The 19,895-nt window shown below is 43.9% G+C and overlaps 1 protein-coding gene and 1 long non-coding RNA gene across 2 annotated transcripts in view; one reads left to right on the forward strand and one right to left on the reverse strand.

Moving 5' to 3' along the window:
* Positions 1-1,264: 1,264 nt before the first annotated feature.
* On the forward strand, positions 1,265-3,389 carry Zcchc18 (zinc finger CCHC-type containing 18). Its single transcript, XM_059250677.1, has 2 exons — positions 1,265-1,389; positions 1,811-3,389. Exon 2 carries the CDS (start codon positions 1,924-1,926, stop codon positions 3,088-3,090), a length of 1,167 nt encoding a protein of 388 aa, XP_059106660.1. The 5' UTR covers positions 1,265-1,389; positions 1,811-1,923; the 3' UTR covers positions 3,091-3,389.
* A 12,830-nt stretch (positions 3,390-16,219) lies between these two features.
* The window catches only part of LOC131899858 (uncharacterized), a 63,249-nt gene continuing 59,573 nt past the window's right edge, over positions 16,220-19,895 (reverse strand). The window contains exons 2-3 of the long non-coding RNA XR_009376135.1: positions 17,782-17,978; positions 16,220-17,045 (exon numbers count right to left, since the gene is read on the reverse strand). This is a non-coding gene — a long non-coding RNA (uncharacterized LOC131899858). The remainder of the gene's footprint in view (positions 17,046-17,781; positions 17,979-19,895) is intronic.

Below are 19,895 nucleotides of genomic sequence, written 5' to 3' on the forward strand. Positions count from 1 at the left end.
GCACACTGCGACGTTTTATCACAAGACTGGTGAGAAGAATAAATGAGATGTCTGTGCAAGCGCGCTGGCACACAGAAAGCTCTCAGCAAATGCTACCCTCTTCCCCCTATACAAAGGTGAAGAACTCTCATTGTTCACTTGCTTTCGGTCCCACCTCGTGTTTAAGTCATCGGGTCGCAAAGCAGCGGAGGAGAGCCAAGGCAGAAGGCGATAGGAAGAAGGGAAGAGAGGGGAAGCTGCAAACTCACGAATGAAATGTAAATGGGCCAGGTCCGTGAGTCCGAGCTGCACTTGACGCCGCGCCCGCTCCCGCGCCAGTCTGCCGCAGCCCCCTCCAGCAGGTTCCCCCCTCTGGCAGGCATTAGCATCCTGGCCCAGGCTTTGCGGGGAGGCCGCCCCCGCGCACCGCTGATTGGCCGCGCCACTGCTCTCGTCACGCTCTTTTGTCTCAATGGGCAGAGGCTAAAAGCAGCTGCTGCAGCTCTGCAGGCTGAACTGGAGAGCGGGCGGGGGCAGCTGCAGCTGCCTTGGAAACCGCGGCGGCGACTGCGTTGGGCAGCCCAGCGCCATTGGAGAGCCTAGACAGCTCAGTGGCTGAGGCGCCATACTTTCTCTGCAGGGCCTAAGAAGCGACACAGCTATTCCTGGCGCCGGATCATCCATCCGCCGTTCATCTTCGGAATCCAGGTAAAGAAAGGGAGGCGCAACCGCATAATGTGGAGATGGGAGGATGAAACCTTACCATTTGGGGCTTCAGAACAATTTCGAGGCAAGGAAGCGAACACCCTAGTCATCGGGCTACATGGTGGGAGGAGGTGAGCTAAGTAAGGGTAGGATTTGCCTTGATTGGAGAGAGGTCTCTTTTTTTAAAATTTTTTATTTTATTTTATTTTATTTTATTTTATTTTATTTTATTTTTTTCCAGGAAGGTAGCAAAGGGCAGAGGGGAAATTCACAATTGGTCTGTTCTGAAGTCCCTTTTCTCTCAATTCTTCGGGGATAGATACGGAGGTGGGAGGGTATCCAACCTCTCTTCTTTTTCTCCATAGCAGCCCATCAAAGCCGATTGCAAACTTGAATTCTGTGTGGCTGATTGCGGAACTGGTAGGCCGCTGGTTTCCCGGGTGAAGCATATTGGGGGAGGGGTGGGCCCTTTGGCTTTTATTCTGTAGGGTTTTTCCTCCTGGCAACAATGGAGTCGCTGAAGGAAGGATGAGACAGCTTCTGACGTCTCAAACCCCCCTTCTCTTCCCTTCCCTTTGCTGTGGCGCAGTCTAACCTAGAGGTTCAGAGGACCCGGATCTGAGAAGCCTGTGGACAGAGATCAACCCTACCCAGGACCAGAAATCTCACGGAAATCACCTGTTGCAGAGGGTGCATTAAATAAAGGTGAAGGCCAGTTTTTGAGCTCTGGGAAGAACCAAAAAAGGGGGAGGGGAGCGTTGTGACCTAATATCTTTTCAGGCCTTACTCATTAACATAATTCTGTGAGGCTTACTCTATTGCCCTCTATTTTGAGAGCCTAGCATGGGCTCCAACGGCTATTGCAGCTAGAATTCCAAGCAACAGTTGCTGCCTCTCCTAGAGAACAGGCGGTACAGTGGGGGAGGGAGTAAATGTGGCTCTGACAAAGGCCTCACTAGCACAGAGAAATCTTATTGCTCCTCAAGGTTGTAAGTGTCAGTTTCCTGCTGAGTAGTTTTAGGGCACTGGCCTTATATATATAAGACTGTAGAAAATGTGATTAGAAGCTTCTTTCCAAGTCCACTGTGGTTTTGAGCTTTTTTTTTTTTTTTTTTTTCTTTTACAGTTCCTACCCAAACACGAGGGAGATACTGCCCAGGAACGTTGCTGCTGATTGCGCCGCTTTTGTTCACAGAGAGCCCAAGCATCTTGTATTCAGATATCCAATTGTTGTCAGACATGGCTAGCATCCTTGCTCGGATGGGTAACAGCCGAAGGCAGAATTCGGCTTTTCTGCCTTTGGCCCACTCCATGCTGAGGGCCCTGGGGAGGAGTCTTGGTCCTTTGATAGCCAACATAGCAGAGAGAAATTTGAAGCTGTTCTCTGGGAGGGCAGAGCTGGCCCAGGGGGAAGAAACCTTTGAGAACTGGCTAAGCCAAGTCCATGAGGTCCTGCCAGAATGGCATATGTCTGAGGAGGAAAAGCTCAAACGCCTGATGAGAACCCTTAGGGGCCCTGCCCGGGAGATCATGCGTTTGCTCCAGGCTTCCAATCCCGATCTAAATGTGGCAGATTTTTTGCGGGCAATGAAGTTGGTGTTTGGGGAGTCTGAGAGCAGTGTGACAGCACAGGGTAAATTTTTAAACACCCTGCAGGCACATGGAGAGAAACCGTCCCTGTATGTGATCCGTTTAGAGGTGCAGCTGCAAAATGCTATTCAGGCAGGGGTCCTTGCTGAGAGAGATGCAAACAGGATTCGACTGCACCAGCTCCTTGTAGGGGCTGAGCTGAGTAGGGACCTGCGCATCAAGCTTAAGAGTCTTCTCCAAATGCATGCGCATAATGAGCAGGAATGCCTTCCCGACTTCCTGGAGTTAATCAGGATTGTAAGGGAGGAAGAAGAACGGAATGACCGCTTGCTTGCTCATAAGCGGCCCAGAAGATCTGAGTCAGTAATGGAGAGGGCCGCCAGCCCTGTCGTATTTCAGGGCTCCCTGCCTATAGTGATAGGCGGTGCTGATTGCAATGTCATAGAGATAGATGATTCCCAGGATGACTCAGATGAAGATGTGATCCTGGTGGAGTCTGTGCCTCCACTGTCCTCCTCCCTCAGAGGCAGAGACACTATTCAGGATCAAATGCTAGCTATTGACTCCCCCAACTATTTTGATGATGAGTCTCCTTCCACTAGCAGTGGTTCTGGGCAAAGGAATAATGGGCCTGGGGATCTGCGGAGAAACAGAAAGCGAAAGTATCCAATCCGCTGCCCCCACTGTGGTGAGGAGGGCCATGCCAAGGAAACCTGTGACAACACCAGCAACAAGGCCCAGGTTTTTGAGAATCTGATAGTCACTCTGCAGGAGCTGACTCATATGGAGAGATCAAAACCCTCTACACCATTCTAAGGTGTGAGATTCAGCCCCAGATCAGTGTTTAACTCTCCTCAGAAACTTATTCTGAAAGAAACAGGTATGGGGTGGGCTTCGGAAGGAGTTAATTCAAAACCAGTTTGCTTGGGGAAGGAAAAGCAGACTTGTATACCATGTAATGGAGAGGGATGGCCCCCCATCATTCCTTGCTTATTCATTCCTCTGATTGCTTAATGGTTGTTTCCCTGTGTGTCTTTCTCTGGTGATTTTAGTCTGTTCACAAAGTGGTATCCTTTTGAACCTTCCAAGTGAAAAAGAAAAAAGAAAAAAATTTAAAAAAATTAAAAAATTAAAAAAAATTTAAAAAAAAAAGCAAAAGTACATGTTACCTGAAATTCTCACCCTGATACAAACATTGTCAGCCTTTGGTGAATGTCTTATGTATTTCCCTGTACCTGTGTGCCTAGATATATGTGTATAGGTAAAAGTGATCAAACAAGTAAGTGCTGTTGTATACGTATTTTTTCATCAAGCAGTATATATTGTGGACTTCAAAAATAAATGAATATATAAGCATCGAATTTAATGTCATGCATACTATATCTTTGGGGAAGATCAAAACTGAAACTAACTGTAACAGTTATAGTAGGGGTGTTTTACTTAGAGGTAAGATGGGAAGCTGAGATGAGCTAAGTCTCTCTTCAAAGCCTCCTATAACTGGCCTGCCTCCTGGCTCATAGAGCCATCTGCACCAAGTACTTAATGTCTCAATGGCCTCAAATGTATCGTGTGAAGTCTGACCATGGGTCAAAGAGGGGCCATCCCTGTCCATCTGTTTCTGCCTCACCTCTTGGCCTGAGATCAGAGGCTGGAGATGACATCTGATATTTTTCTTTGAGCATTTTCCTTATGGGTACATTAGTCTTTATGCTAAGAAGACTAATGGAGAGTGATTTCATGTAAGGCTGACAGGAGAGTGTAATGAAAGCTGATCTAAGGATCTGAGGCATTTGTAAAAGATTTATTTTTATTTGAAGTGTAGGACTTTTTGCCTGCATATATTATGAGCCTATAGAGGCCGGTAGAGGGTGTCAGATCCCCTGGAACTGGAGCTTCTAAGGGGTAGGTACTAGAACTAAATCTAGGTCTTCAAGGCCATAAAGTGCTCTTAACTGCTGAGATATCTCTGCAGCCTCAAGCTGGATCATTTTACCCCAATATAATAGGGTTTGCACAGGTCCAAGAGAGAGTGTGCAGCTGTGGCAGCTGGCATGTCAGGGAGAGGAAGTACACAGCTGGCCAGGTAGAAACAAGGACGTAGAGAGCTCATGCTGATCAGGATGGAAGGCAGGCAGAAACAGGAAGTCTAGTAACAATTGTAGACAGCAAGTGTCACACAGAACCTAGGTCACTGTGGTCTGTGGTTGAGACTCGGGTTATGTTAGCAGGCTCTATGGCCCACTCGATAGGGACAATGGGAGCTCAGGCTGAGGCCCCGAGTGAGGAGTAGGGGCCAGCTGCTACATGCAACCTATCCAGGTTTCTCTGGGATGCTGCACTCACAATTTGCCTTCCAGTGCTTCTGCTAGAATCACCCTACTTGGCTCTGCTTGGGTCTGGCCTCTGGTCCTGTTTCACCTCCCCCCCACACATCATTTTCACCCCCTTTGCTGAGGCCACACTCATTTCTTGGTGATGAAGGAGGAGTTAACCATCTTTGCTCTGCCCATTACCACCTCCCCTGCTCCAGCACTTCATGTTATCCAAAAGCCTCAGCCCCCTTAACTTTCAAGACCAGGAGGAGAGTAGAAGGGCTTGTGTCCCTGGGATCCTTTGGCTGAGAACTTGCCAGGGGCAAAGGTTCAAGGGGCCCATTTATTGCATCCTTCTGGAATAATTCTGAGCTTCTCACACTCACTTCCATATCTCAGGAGCTAAAGTGTGTGTGTGTGTGTGTGTGTGTGTGTGTGTGTGTGTGTGTGTGTGTATGTGTGTGGTGGTGGTGGTAATCCCCTACCTCTTCCTGCCTAGGTCGCTCAGACCTCCACAGCTAGAGGAACCTCCTTAACCCTCTTTCAGGTTTACAGCTTTTTCCTCTTCTCTAACACTCTCAAATCTATCTTGAATCCCAGATTATAAGATTATTTCTGCCTTGGCTGCTCACCTTTTCACAGTCTTATGCTATGGTTTTGGGTGACTTCCTCGGGTTTACACTTTGTGCAGCCATAATTTTCCTCAGAAAGTAGGTGATTTTCAAAAGAAACACATGCTGTGGGCACCACGGCCATTCTTTTCATTGCAGTTGCCTGGAAGATTCAGTATAGATGAGTGATCTGAAAATCTCTGTCATTCATCTTCTTGACTTCCTTCCCCGTCCTTTTAACTACACAAACCTGAAAGTGTGTGATTTTTTTATTTCACCAAAAACGATGCAAAGTGTTCGTTTCTATTTCACTTTGTGGGACACTGAATTTTCCTTTATTCAAGAAATATGTACTAACTGAGTGTAGTGGAGTATGCTTTTATCCCAGCACTCTGGAGGCAGAGGCAGGCAGATCTCCTTGAGTTCAAGGCCAGCCTAGTTTACATAGAGAATTCCAGGACAGCCTGGGCTACATAGTCTCAAAATAATTAAAACAAGAAAAGAAAAAGAAAACTATGTACCTTCAACAGGAAGATACCAAGAGGAGAAAACCTGGCTGGCATTTCTGCCTTCGTTTTTTTGTGTCTTTCCCCCTTTCCTTTGGGCTACCTGTGAACCTCTGCACACAAGCATGTTCATCATTCACCTCTCTCTAAGGCACAGAGACAAGTTAGTGTCCTAAACCTACAATCACCATGGGTTTGAGGAACAGCAGAACCTCACAGGAAGGACGTTCCCTCAGACGAGGGCAATTCTCTATGATAGCACAGCTGCACACTAGTATAGAAGTAACCAACTCCAGTGAGCCAGACTGAATCTCTCAAGCACTTACAGCAATAAGGAATTCTTCAGACCACCCTGCAGAACCAGAACTGAGGCAATACGGTCAACTAGGTAACACTCAGAGGAGACTTGCTTAATTATGCACACCTCCTGCCCCTTGCCCCAGTCTTCCTCTATTTAAACCTAAAGCTCATGTGGGTACCCAAGAGATAGACTTGGGGGTATCTGTTCCTCTTCCCAATATGGTCACATTGAATAAATCTCTCTCTGCATTTCACTATTACACATCTAATTAGTATTTTAGGGATAGAGCACCTACCCTGTGGAGAAAACCTAGCAATGACTGTCCTGTTCAGATTCTTCTTGGCTTCTCTGAGCAGCATAGATCCCTTTGGAATGAGGAGTGTCTTATGACTTACTATAGGTAAAAGGTAATCAGAAGGTTTCTTCATGACATGATCTAAGAAAGTCAGGGAAAGATCAGTGCTTCTATGAACCAATTTAGAAATGAGACATTTTAGTTTTCTAGGCATGGTATGGAAAAGGAATTAAAATGGATGAAAAAAGTATATATGGTATTTGTGTGTTGAAAAAATACAGTTCTCAACTCAAACAGGAATAGCTAGCTTATTTGGAGTCAAATTTGAGTAACCATAGCCTTGTAAAAGGGATTTAGGTGCCCTCAAATCCATGTTCCAATGTGGAAGTAATTTCATGGAGTCTTTATGGTAAAAGAGCATTTTTACAAGTGTGTGTAGGCAGATTTTTCAGTCCCTCCTGCCAGATCCCAAATAATGACATGGAGACTTCTTATTAATTATAAAAGCTTGGCCAATAGCTTAGGCTTGTTTCTAACTAGCTCTTATAACTTAAATTAACCCATCTTTATTCATCTACGTGTTGCCATGTAATTCACGGCTTTTACCACTTTTCTTGCATGTCCATTCCCTCTCATCTGCTGGTGACTCCACCTTTCTTCTTCCCAGAGTTCTCTCTGTCTCTCTTTCTCCCACCTACACCTCCTGCCTAGCTAATGGCCATTTAGCTTTTTATTAAACCAACCAGAAGGTGCCTTGGCAAAGACACATATTCACAATGTACAGAAAGATTATTCTGCAACATTTCCCCCTTTGTGTCTAAATAAAAAGGAAAGGATTTAATATTAACACAGTAAAACTATACATAATAAGAACAATTCTCAGGTAAGAATTACATTTATAATGTTCAATCCATTTGTATTTGGCAATTTCAGAGAAAATACTCCATTATTTATCCTATCTTGGTGAGTCCAAAGTTCTGTATCTAATTTCCCTTCTATCATAACTAAGGAAAACTATAGCTACATAGTGAGACCCAATCTCAAACCACCCCCAAACAACAACAAAAAGGAATTGTTCATGTTTTAAATAACTTTCTTCACCTATAATTTTTCACACTGTTTTGGATTATTTTTTGAAATTCTTAGACAACAGGAAAAAAAGATATGATTATGTACTGTTCCTATGGTATGTCTTTTTTATTGCTCATTTTATTGGAGTCATATAAAATTCACATTTTAAATATTTTTAGTGTATAATTCAGTGACATTAAGTACATCTTACAAATATTTTTTTTTAGTTCATGCATTTGTCTTTATTTTGGGCAAGTCTTTTGTACATATAACTTGACTTTTAAATTGATTTTTCTATCACTTGTTTTGTCTTCCACCAATCTATAGTCTCTTTTCCTTACAGTATTATTTATTATTTATTTATTAAATTATTACATTTATTTTCAGTCTTTCATTTTACACACAGTATATACCCTTTGGCCATAAAATTACCATTAGGGACTGCTTGAATTGCTTGGAATCTACAAGCTTGCATGAAAGGCAGATTTTTCATTATTATCCAGTTGTGTGTGTGTTGGTTGGTATTTACCCCCATGGTACTTCATACTATGTTCCAAAATTATATGTTCTACTCTAGTCTCTTCTATGGACTCCAGACTCATATAACCAATTGTGCATATCACACACCCACTTGGAATTAAAACAATAAGCAACTTAAACCAAATACCCTCAAAACAGATTTGTTTAAAAAAAATAAAATAAAATGCTCCCTAGCCTGGAGGGATGGCTCAGCAGTTAAGATCACTGGCTTATCTTGCAGAGGCTCTAGCAAGTTTGGTTTCCAGCACTTGCATTAAGCAGCTTTCAACTGTCTGTAGGTCCAGCTTCAGAGGATCTGATGCCTCCTTCTGGCCTTCAGGGGCACTGCACATGGTACAGATACAGAGAAGCAACCAAAAAACACTTATACATCTAAAAATAAATAAAATTTAAATAAATTCCAAAAATTCTGCTCTGTCAGGGACCAAACATGGACCATGGAAAAGTACTAGCTAAGCCAGAGAACAAGCCCCTACCCTAAACCAAAGATAAGGAACAGGTCAGGCAGGTCAGGTAGCATAGCAACAGAACAATGGGCCCTGACCAGTGAGTGACCTTACCACCTAGCAGCCTCATGACTTGCACGACTTGCACAACTTGCACGTAGCCCTTCACCTGCACGTCCCCCTTCACCTGCACGTACGGCACGTCGTGCACCCCTTCCCTCCTTCCCTCCCCCTCCCATGCTATATAAGCCTTGCTGAGGAGAATAAAATTTGCAGCTTGATCAGAACACACTGTCTTGCTGTCGTTCTCTCGTGTCTCCCCCATCCCTCTCATTCTCTCCCACAGGTGGGTCGCCCCCGTTGACACCCCGCTGGCCGGGGCACTGCTCCTCTGTTATTTCCATTTCAGTTGCTTCTTTTTCAGCAAATATTACCATAGTTCACTAGCAGTTGAAATCAACAAGTTTCTTTTTAATGCTGAAGATGAACCTAAGTTCTTGTGCACAGGCATGCACTTTACCACTGAATGACATTCCCAGTTCTAATCAAAATCTTATATGCCTCTCCTTCACCTCTGTCAGCATGCCCCATCATGTATTTCTATAGTTTTTCTGGTGTCTTTCTACTTCTGTCTCCCTTACCACTACCCTCACACACCCCACAATAACATCTCATCTAGACTACCAACCACTCACAAGAGCAGTGCATTGTCTTCCATCCCTGACTTGAAAGATGACTGATCCATCTGATTATATGTACTTGAGTACTCTCAACTCTTATTAGAAGTCTGCTGATTCCCTATTTCTTCAGCATACAAGGGTAATACTAGGGAAATATGTATCATGGTGACTTAAACATTCTATCATTGTTTCTGAAGTATATAAATGGGAGAGATTATAATTGCTGTGAAAACAAGCTGTATGGAAAGCTTGCCCTCCATCCCCAAACATGGAACACCAATGAGGTCTCCAGATTCAGAATACCTTTAAGAAAAGGAAAAAATCACTGATCACAGCAATTCTTCTTCCTCAAAGCTGATGCAGACTTTCAGGCTAAAGACCAACGAAAGAATTTTGCCTCAAGATAGTGTATACAGAATTCTGAACCCATAGTTCCAACCACCTCATCTTTACCCTAGCTGAATACCACATCTCGAGATGTTGAGGAGAGCTGGTCCCATGTTCTCCTACTGTAATGAAAGGACATCACTACCTTCTTTTGACTATTATAAACCTTCCTTTGGTGGGGCTACACCACTTCTCAAGGATATATTGGTGAAAAAGAAGATAATTGCTTTAGTTTGAACAAGCAAAGCTGTGCTAATTAAGTCATGTTCTCAATGCACCTTTTGGACTTCATCAGGCAGTGGCTTAGTGGTATACGAAGTTTATTTTTTCAGTGCTAAGGCTCAAACCCAGGGACTTAAATAGAGTAGGCAAGTAGTCTACCCTTGAACTATATATAGCTCTGCTTTTAGAGAAATTATATTTCGATTATAATATACTATATTATGTATCAAGGTGGTTAACCAGGGTTTTGTGCCCTGGAATGGTAAATAAAGGAAGGAAAGGCATGATTTGGGTATTCCTTCCCTTAGCAGGTATACGCATTTGGGAAAGCTTCAGCTTCCACATTGGTAAAGCGAAGACAATAACGGGAGGCTCTTCATAGCACTGTAGTGAGGTTTAAATGAATCAACATCTGCAAAGTCTTAACTTGAAGATAGATCTCCAGACTCTCCGCACAGAATTCCACTAAAATCAGGAGCCTGAGGAACTCTCCCCCACGTGGAGAAGGAGAGGTAAGTCTGAGAGAAAATCAAATAGTGCCTCTCCCAGCAGGAACATCTTTGCACCAGAAAGGCACTGTAGGATGCTTTGTTGGTTTGGGAGGGGAGGGAAGGAGCTCTGTAAAAAGCTGTGTAGCTCAGGTCTGAAGGGAAGAGGGCTGGTCTGGCTGAGAATGCATAAGTTCCCTGGTTCCTTGGATTCACCTCCCGGTACCTGAAAAAATACATTCAATGAAAGGGAGTAAATCAAATCTTATGCAAAAAGATAGCTCATATTTTGGAGGATCTGAGCTGGCAAGCCAAGGAGGTGTAGAAGCTCAAGGGCTAGGCAGGAGACTTGATGCAAGAGAAATATCAGGGAAATTGTTTTGATAGTTTTTGTATAAGTTGCTAACATTTTATTGTTTGCCCTCTTAAAATAATTTCTTTTAATATTATTTATAAAATATATATTCTATTTTAAAAAAAACCTTTCAACCATAGAAAGGAGAAAAGTCAATGTGAAAGTTTCCTCCCTCCCTCCCTGTAGTTCTATTTGGTGCATATTCTTCCAGATTGGCTTTTAGATAAACATATGTGACAGATCAAGGCAGTACAGAGATTTTTTTTCCATCTTGTATTCTTGCTGAGGCCATTTTAGGCTTGACTAGAATTTTACCTCTTTGATGGAGAATCCCATGGAAAATTACCCAACTCTGTTAAAGTAAACCAAGATCAAGATGCCTCAGCTAACTTAGCTTCTGTTAAACTGCTTGCTTGTGCAAAACCTTCCCCTCCAGCTATCATAAGCTTACCTTAGTTTCAGTTAAAACATTTGCTTTCACAAAACCTCCCCCTGCAGGTGCAAAGCAAGATACCAAGATGTGGGTTTTTGCCTTTATAAGCCCCTTGCTATAAATGCTCAGTGCTACTCTTGGGTCCCCAATACCTGAATGTAGTCCCAGAGGGCTGGAATAAAGACTTTTAATTGGCTATAAACTGTGTCTGAGTGTTCATCTCCAGTAGGCTCCCTGTAACACAAGAGTCATACATATTCTTACTCTTTTCCCATAATAGTTGGGCCATGGATATCACATGGTATTGAGATTTTTCTTTATTCTTTCTATTGTAGTGGAATGGATTCCCTCTGTAATAGTCCTGGTAGGAGCAAAGATATTCTAAAAGAAACCTGTTTCCCTCATTCTGATTATCCAACTACTGAGACAATGAGCCCCAATGAACTGGAATGCCCCAACATTGCAGAGAAATCTTGGATGACTGTCCAGGCAGCCAGCTGTTTCTCTCATTTCTCACATTTTTTGGAAGTCGATTGTTTGCACTTCCTCCTTACTCAGTTAATATTATTTCCTTCTCAGGTCTCTGAGGGAGTTGAAGATTAGATAGTTTAGTTTTCCTTGTTAACAAATTCAGAAAAGAAACTCACTAAAGAGGTGTAAAATATGTAAGCTTGAAAGACATCAAAAGATAGTTTTCAGTTGGTAATACAAATTAGGATAGAAAGTGAACTAGGTGCATTTTGGACTTACTAAAATAGGATAAATAATGGAGGTTTTTTTTGTCTGAATTTGTCAAATGTTAATGGACTGGATATTGTTAATGTAATTCTTGACTGTGTATATTGTATATACTTATTATACTTATTGTGTATAGTTTTTCTTATATTAGTTATAGCCTTCTTTTATTATTTTAGACAAAAAAAGGAGAAATGTGGTGATGTATTGTGTACCCTAATAAAGCTTACCTGGGGATCAGAGAACAGAGCCAGCTACTAAATTGGAAATACAGGTCAGGCAGTGGTGGCACACACTTTTAATCCTATCACTTGGGAGGCAGAGATCTGTCTGGATCTCTGGAGTTCAAGGCCACCCTGGGCTACATGAGAGAAACAGAACCAGGCAGTGGTGACACATGCCTTTAATCCCAGGAAGTAATATGGCAGGATACAGAAAGGTATATAAGGCATGAGGAAACAGGAACTCGCTCTCTTGAGGCTGAAGATTTTGTAGAGGTAAGAACTAGTGGCTGGCTGTTCTGCTTCTCTGATCTTTCAGCTTTCACGCTGATATCTGGCTCTGGGTTTTTTATTATAAGACCATCTAAGATTCATGTTATAATTCCAATTTTCCATAATAGATAATTTTAAAGAGGTTTAATGTTATATCAAGTTGCTTTTCCACTTTTTGTTGACACATCTTTTCCTTATTAGCATGTGGAAGTCTGTGGCTATCAAAGGGGAAGTCAAAGTGTTTCTGTGATACAATTATATACCACAAACCAACCTATAGCCTTTATTATTCTGAAAGCCCATGGAACCCAGACCAGCTCAACTCTGTGGAGGTGCGGCTTTAATGTTCACAAATGGCTTTAGCAGAAGGTAATCCAGTTGCTAGTCCAAAGTATATATAGATACCAGTTACTTTCTGTTTTGTAAGTAATCCTGATAAGGAGCATGTCAACTATCCTTGGGATACCAATTAATTTCTACCTAACCTTTATATATTCTCTTTACTCTAGTACATGGGGAAGCTTCATATTTTTAGAGATCCATGGGAGAGGAAGCATCTCTTTTTTATTTTTTTATTATTTTTTAAAATTTATTTGACATATCAACTACAGTTTCCACTTCCTCCTCTCCTCCTGTCCCCTCCCCCACCTCTTTTTTTAACCCCCATCCACTCCTCAGAAATGATAAGGCCTCCCATGGGAGTCAACAACGCATGGCATACAAGTTAAGGCAGGACCAAGCTCCTCCCTCCTACATCAAGGCTGAGCAAGGCATCCCACCATAGGGAATAGGTTCCAAAAAGCCAGATCATGTGCCAGGGACAGATCCTGGTCCCACTGCTAGGGTCCCTACAAACAGACCAAGCTACACAACTGTCACCAGCATCTCTTTCTTTAGAAGCTTAAGTGTATCACCATTCTTATATCCAAGATTAGTCCTATCTCCAGAGTTTGGATCTCATCTTCCCTTCTTAGATACTCTATACATTAGCTCTCTCCTCCCTCTTCTACATCTCTATGCTTCTTTCTCGTAGCATGTCTGTATTAACATATACACATTTCCAAGCACCTACCATCATTATAGAGAACTTCCCTATTAATACGTACACATTCCCAAGTATCTATCATCATTATAAAAAAGTTCCTTTGGAGGTTGGAAAGATGGCTCAACAGGCAAGAGCACCACCTGCTCTTCCAGAGGACCCAGATTCGATTCCTAGCACCCACATAATGGGTCACAAATATCTGTAACTCTAGTACCACGGGACTTAACACCCTTTCTGGCCTCTGCAGGCACCAGGCATGCGTGTGGTGCACAGATACACATGGAGGCAAAACACATATACATTAAAATAAAAATAAGGGTATAAATAAATTATATTTATTTGGCAGTATGCCAAACTGCTATTAAGAGAAGTTCTCCCACCAGCAATGGTTATGCTGTGTTCAGTTGAGAGCCCTGGGAGATCTGTTCATTTCTGAAGGGAAATGAAGGAGTTATAGATCTGGGGGAGGGGCAAGGAATAGGGGGATGGGGAGCAGTGGAGGGAAGGGAAATTGTGCTTGGGGTAAAATGTATGAGAGAAGAATTAAACAAGGAGAAAAGCAGAAGAGAGAAAAATGCTCCCTTAGTTGTCTGTGACCTTCCAGCTGCTATCAGCTATCCCCTTATGCTCTCACTACTGCAACATCCAATGTCCAAGTTATACATTGTCGTAGAATAAATCACTCCCTGAGTTGGGTCTTAATAACTATCTTATTGTACTCATGACTGTGTAGGTGAGGAATCTGGATGAGACTTACTGTACAATTCCTCAGCTTCCTATCTACTGAGCAACTATGGTACCCAGCTGGTTGGCTAATTGGTCTGGAGGAACTCAGACAGCCTCATTCAAATGCCTGTCCAGACCTGGAAATCTGGGCTTAGCTAGCATGCTCTTTTTTTCCATGGCATCTCTGGGCTCCTCCACTTGTTCTGATTAGCAAGGTAATTAGACTTACATGGTTGTTCATGGCACCAAAATGCCAAAGCAAACGTTGCAAGGCATCTTACACATACTGTTTTTTTTTTTTTAGTGTTTTTGGAAAATTTTCATATGTGAGTACTGCATGTACATCACTCCCTCTCCTCCCTCTTCCCCTTCTGTTCCCCCTTCCTAATTCATGGCCTCTCCATTAATTACTATTATTAAATGTATATTCATCTGTATGTGTGCATGTACATGTTTATATAACCTAACTACATTTAGCTTTGTTTGTATGGTATATATGACTAGGATTGACCACTTGAGTTTAGACAACCTCTGTGAAAGCTCATCTGTAGAGGAAACTGATTCACCCTATCTCAGCAGCCATTGGCCACTTGTAGCTTGTGATCTAGGGGTGGGACCTTATGAGAATATGTGCCCCTACTCGTGGTGGCATGCCAACTGGTGGTGTCTTTATGCTTGCTGGTTTTGTTCAGGCAAACATACTGTTGAGAGTTTATGGATACATTTTCCTCTGTCATGTGTATATGTGTATGGGATATTATATAACAACAGATATTCTGGTCTTATGGTTCTGACAATCTTCCCACCTCCTCTTATGTGATTTCTCTGGACCTTAGGTGCAGGGTTCCATTCCAGATGTATCAGTTGGAGTTGGGTACCCAACTCCATTCCTTTCACATTCTTTGCATTCTAACCAGTAGTGGATCTCTCTATCTCTATATTAGTCTCTATCTGTCATAAAAAGCTTCTTTTTGTTTATTTATTTGTGTGTGTGTGTGTGTGTGTGTGTGTGTGTGTGTGTGTGTGTGTAGGTAGGTAAATAGGGTCTCACTATATAGTGCTAGCTGGACTGGAATTCAATATGTAGATCAGGCTGGCCTAGTTTAATAGAGATCTACCTGCCTTTGCCTCTCAAGTGCTGGGATTAAAGAAATGTGCCATTACACCTGGCTAAAAGGCTTTTTGATGAGGGATGTAGGCTACACTTACATGTAAACTTTATGAAGTTAAGCAGTATCAATTCCATATATGCTTTCAGTTAAAACTACTCAGAGGACCCACCAAATTCAAGGGCAAGGGACCACACAGTGGGATGGCTACTTGGGATAATGGTTAGTAGGGACTACATGATGCAGTTTACCTCCCCTATGAACTCCTGAAACCATAACAAAATGGTTGTGCCCCCTGCTACTGAACTCAAACTACAAGTGTGAGATGATAAACCTTTTGCTGTCAGATCTGACATATGCCACACAATGCTTGCTTTTAGAGAATTGGAACCTACTGAACATTAATGGGTTGAAAAATCTCATCCTTGACTTCTACACACAATCTTTTTTTTTTTAAAGATTTATTTATTTATTATGTATATAGCATGTATAACTGCAGGCCAGAAGAGGGCACCAGATCTCGTTACAGATGGTTGTGAGCCACCATGTGGTTGCTGGGAATTGAACTCAGGACCTCTGGAAGGGCAGTCAGTGCTCTTAGCCTCTGAGCCATCTCTCCAGCCCCCTACACACAATCTTTTAAAGTTTACCTTTTATTTTTATAGCTACTTCTCAATTTCCCAAACTGACCCATTTATTATTCTCTCCCCTTTAGGTTTTTTATTGCTTCTTTTCTCATCTGGACATTTCATCCATGCCTATAACCTCATCTATCACTCAATGTATATCTTTATTCCACAGTTCTGTCCAGTCTTCCAAATTACTGAGCATTTTACCTAGATGCCTCACAGATATTTCATACAGGGCCAAAGCTAAAACATCCTCTCCCTTAAAGTTGTTATTTTTCCCTTATCTTCTTAATCCTATATTTACCATATGCCTAGGTGCCCAAAGGAGAAATCTGGGTGTCATTTTTACCACTCTCTTCCCTAGATGCATTGAGTCCCTCATCCCTATTTAAGTTTTTCAAGAGCTTGTCTATTGATCCACTCCTTTCTGTATAGACATCAGGTCTGGCAGAGGCTTGTGTGGGAGTCTGGTTCTGTCCATCTGACTTATTGACTGCATAGAAATGACAGTTTACTTCAAGTTTAACACTGTTTTTTTTTTTTTTAAATTCAGAGATATTAGGATAGGGAATACTTGATCCTTGAAGCTCTTCATGGGAGAGACACTTGGGTTGCCTGCAGTGAAACTCTACCTATTTATGGGGAAGCTATATGACTTAATGAAAACCCCCAAGCAGGCAATTGTCAAACTTCTCAGTCCTCCGAGCATGCTGATTGAAAATGTCATCACCCTTTTCTTATATGCTTAGAAACGCTGCCGTCTCAAGTCACATCATGTGAATCAAACATGTATGCATTTTTGCTGCACCACCAGAGTATTTGTGCTATATGTGCCACAGGTTGTATAACACAGCCCACACAGGTTGTGATTTCCACTTAGTGCCCGAGCAGCTCCTATGAAACTAACCTGTGATCAGATATAACAACTGTATACTCTGGAGAAAAATATTAAAAAAAAACTACATAAAAGTATTGACAAGTAACCTGAAGCAGTAAGAAACTCAAACTCAAAGAAAACTGGCATTTCAAAGAAAAGGTCAGAACTAGATGAGATCCCCATTTTTAAGGCTTTTAGCCACAACATAGCCCTAAGTCATGTTCCTGAGTGGTGGCTTAAAGTGAACCTTACTGGCTTGAAGATCAGAGGACAGAGTTCAGGGTTTTCATATGAGCTGGAAAGTGTGGAGGGTAAACTTCTGGAATGGAGGGAGCCTGATAGGAAGGATCCAGATTCGGCAGAGTAACTGCCCATGTTTCCTGCTGACCTTTGAATTATGCGGATGTAGCACCATGTCTAAACAGCCTAGATAAAGGCTAAATAAACTCAGTTCCACTTGTTCTTCACAGAGGTTGACGGTGTTCTCCGAGTTCTGTCCACTTGACTACCTGCTAAAACATAAACAAAATATCAACACTCTTCATAGGGACACAATGGTGCCCATAGTCCGTAGAAAGTCTTTTACAATGTCCACGAGACAAACCAGAATGATTGAATTTATATAGGGAACAGGAAAATATGATCTGTATTGAAAAGTTAAGGCATTCAAAAAGATTGATCCCAAAATAACCAATGCCAGATTAGCAGACAAAGGTTTTTGTTGTTGTTGTTTTGTTTGTTTGTTGTTATTTTTTTCAAGACAGGGTTTCTCTGTGTAACAGCACTAGCTGTCCTAGGACTCCCTCTGTAAACCAGGCTGGGCTTGAACTCACAAAGCTCCATCTGCCTCTGCCTCCGGAGTGCTGGGGTAAAAGGTGTTCACCACCACCACCTGGGTGCAGATAAGGATTTTTCTTTTTTAAATGTAATTCTTTCTTTCTTTCTTTTTTTTTTTTTTGTTTTTCAAGACAGGGTTTCTCTGTGTAGTTTTGGTGCCTGTCCTGGATCTCACTCTGTAGACCAGGCTGGCCTCGAACTCACAGAGATCCGCCTAGCTCTGCCTCCTGAGTGCTAGGATTAAAGGTGTATGCCACCACCACCCGGCAAATGTAATTCTTCATTGATTCTTTGGAAATTTCACATCATGTACCCTAATCCTGCTGACCTCCCAGTCCCTACCTATCTACCCCTCACTCCTGCAGTATGTCCCCCCCCAAAAAAATTAAAAACAAACAAAGCACCCACCTCACTCCTCCATCTTTCCAACACCTCTTCATTCATCCTAGTGGTGTCCGGGAGCTACAGTGTGTCATGTAGTACATCCTTTTGTTCAATCAGCCCCATTGCAATGAGTCATTGATCTGATTCAAGGCCTCTGTCTTCTGGTACACAATCATCACTGGGCCTTCATCAAAACGCCTCTCAGATATCCTGTTGTTGCCCTGAGTCATGGGAAGCCTGTGGTTATCATTCTGCAGGACCAGACCCTTCCAGAAAGTCATAGATGGGGCAGCTGTTAGGGTGGGCCAACTCAAGGCCCAGGATGTGGGTCTGAGTGGTAGCCCAGCTGGTTGGTCCAGGCCATTGGGATCACCCTCTTATGTGAGCCAGCTCTCCTAAGCCCATGCCATTGGGACCAGCTCTCCCATGCCTGTGGTGAGGGGTGGGACCATCTCTCCCGAGTGCTGGAGTTAGCTCTCCCATGGGGGGGAAGGGAGCACCAGCTCTCCTACTGCAGTGTCTAGCGATGGGCAGGGCCAACTATCCTGGGGCCAGTGAGGGATATGGTTGACTCAGCATGGCTCTCAGATTTCAGCATGCATGATTCCTATGACCCCCTGAGGTAACACAAGCCATGGACTTAAGCCCAGACCCTGGCTGCTGTTGGGCCATGGACCCAGACATGACCCACAGCAGCAGTCCGGGCCCAGCCCCATGTGGCTGTGCAGGCCACTTGGACTGGCATGGCCCTCATGGCAACAAGGTCTGTGTATACCAACATGGCCACAGGTGATGGCCCAGACCCTTGGCATCAACATTGCCTTTGATGGTATCAGGAGCCATGGACATCAACTCAGACCCTGGCTGCTGTTGGGCCACGGACCCAGACATGGCCTTGGCAGCAGCCTTGGCCCAAATGACACCATGACCCCAGCAGCAGCATAGCCTTTGGACACCAACATGGCTACAGGGTATGGCTAGGCCCTAGGCATCTGTGTGGCCTTTGGTGGCACCACGGGCTACAGACATCACAGACTCTACTGTGACCAAACATGGTCCCCGGTAGCAGCCCAGGCTCAGATACCATGGCCCCAGGTGGCAGTGCAGGCCACCCAGATCATCATGGCCCCTGCAGCAGAAAAACCCTTAGACACCAACATGGTCCCAGGTGGCAGCCCAGAACCCTGGCAACAGCACAGCCTTCAATGGTACCTGGAGCAATGGACATCAACTCAGACCCTGGCTGCAGTGGGGCCATGGGCATAGACAGAGCCCTAGGTAGCAGCCCTGACCTAGACAACACCATGGCCCCAGGTGGCAGCATAGGCCGCTCACATTGGCATGGCCCTGGTGGCGGCATGGCCATATGGTCTGGGCTCAGATGTCACCTTAGCCCCAGGTGGCAGCACAGGCCACTCTGATCGGTAAGACTCCAGCAGCAGTGTAGCACTTGGACACCAACATGGCTCCAGGTGGCAGACCAGACCCCTGGCATCAGCATGACCTTTGATGGTATCATGAGCCACAGCCATCCACAGAGACCCTGGCTGCTATAGGGCCATGGACCAAGACATGGCCCTCAGCTGCAGTCCAGTTCCAGATGTCGCCATGGCACCTTATGCGGCAGTGCAGACCATTCAGATCTGTATGGCCCTGCTGCACCCTCAGATCCCCACCTGGCCTCAGGTGACAACCGAGACCCCAGGTATTTGCATGGCCTTCAGTGGTATCAGGAGTCATGGATATCAACACAGACCCTGGTTGCAATAAGGCTACGGACCCAGACATGGCCACTCACCACAGCCTGGGCTTGGATGTCACCATGGCCCCGGGTAGAAGAATAGGCCATCTAGATTGATATGGCCCCAGTGGAAGCATGGTCCTAGGAGACCAACATTGACTCAGGTGTTTGAACAGACCCCAGTCATCTGCCCAACCTTTAGTGGTTACTGAAGCCATAGACATTAACATAGACCCTGAGTGTTGTAGGGTCATAGACACTCCCCCTGCCCCACTACAGCAGCTCAGGCCTGGATGTCATCATGTCTCCCAGTGGCAACATAGGCCACTCAGATTAACATGGCCCTGGTGGTGGCATGGCCCTCGGACACCAAAATGGCTACAGGTGGCATCCCACA

This window comes from Peromyscus eremicus, chromosome X, assembly GCF_949786415.1.
Source record: "Peromyscus eremicus chromosome X, PerEre_H2_v1, whole genome shotgun sequence".
NCBI lineage: Eukaryota > Metazoa > Chordata > Mammalia > Rodentia > Cricetidae > Peromyscus > Peromyscus eremicus.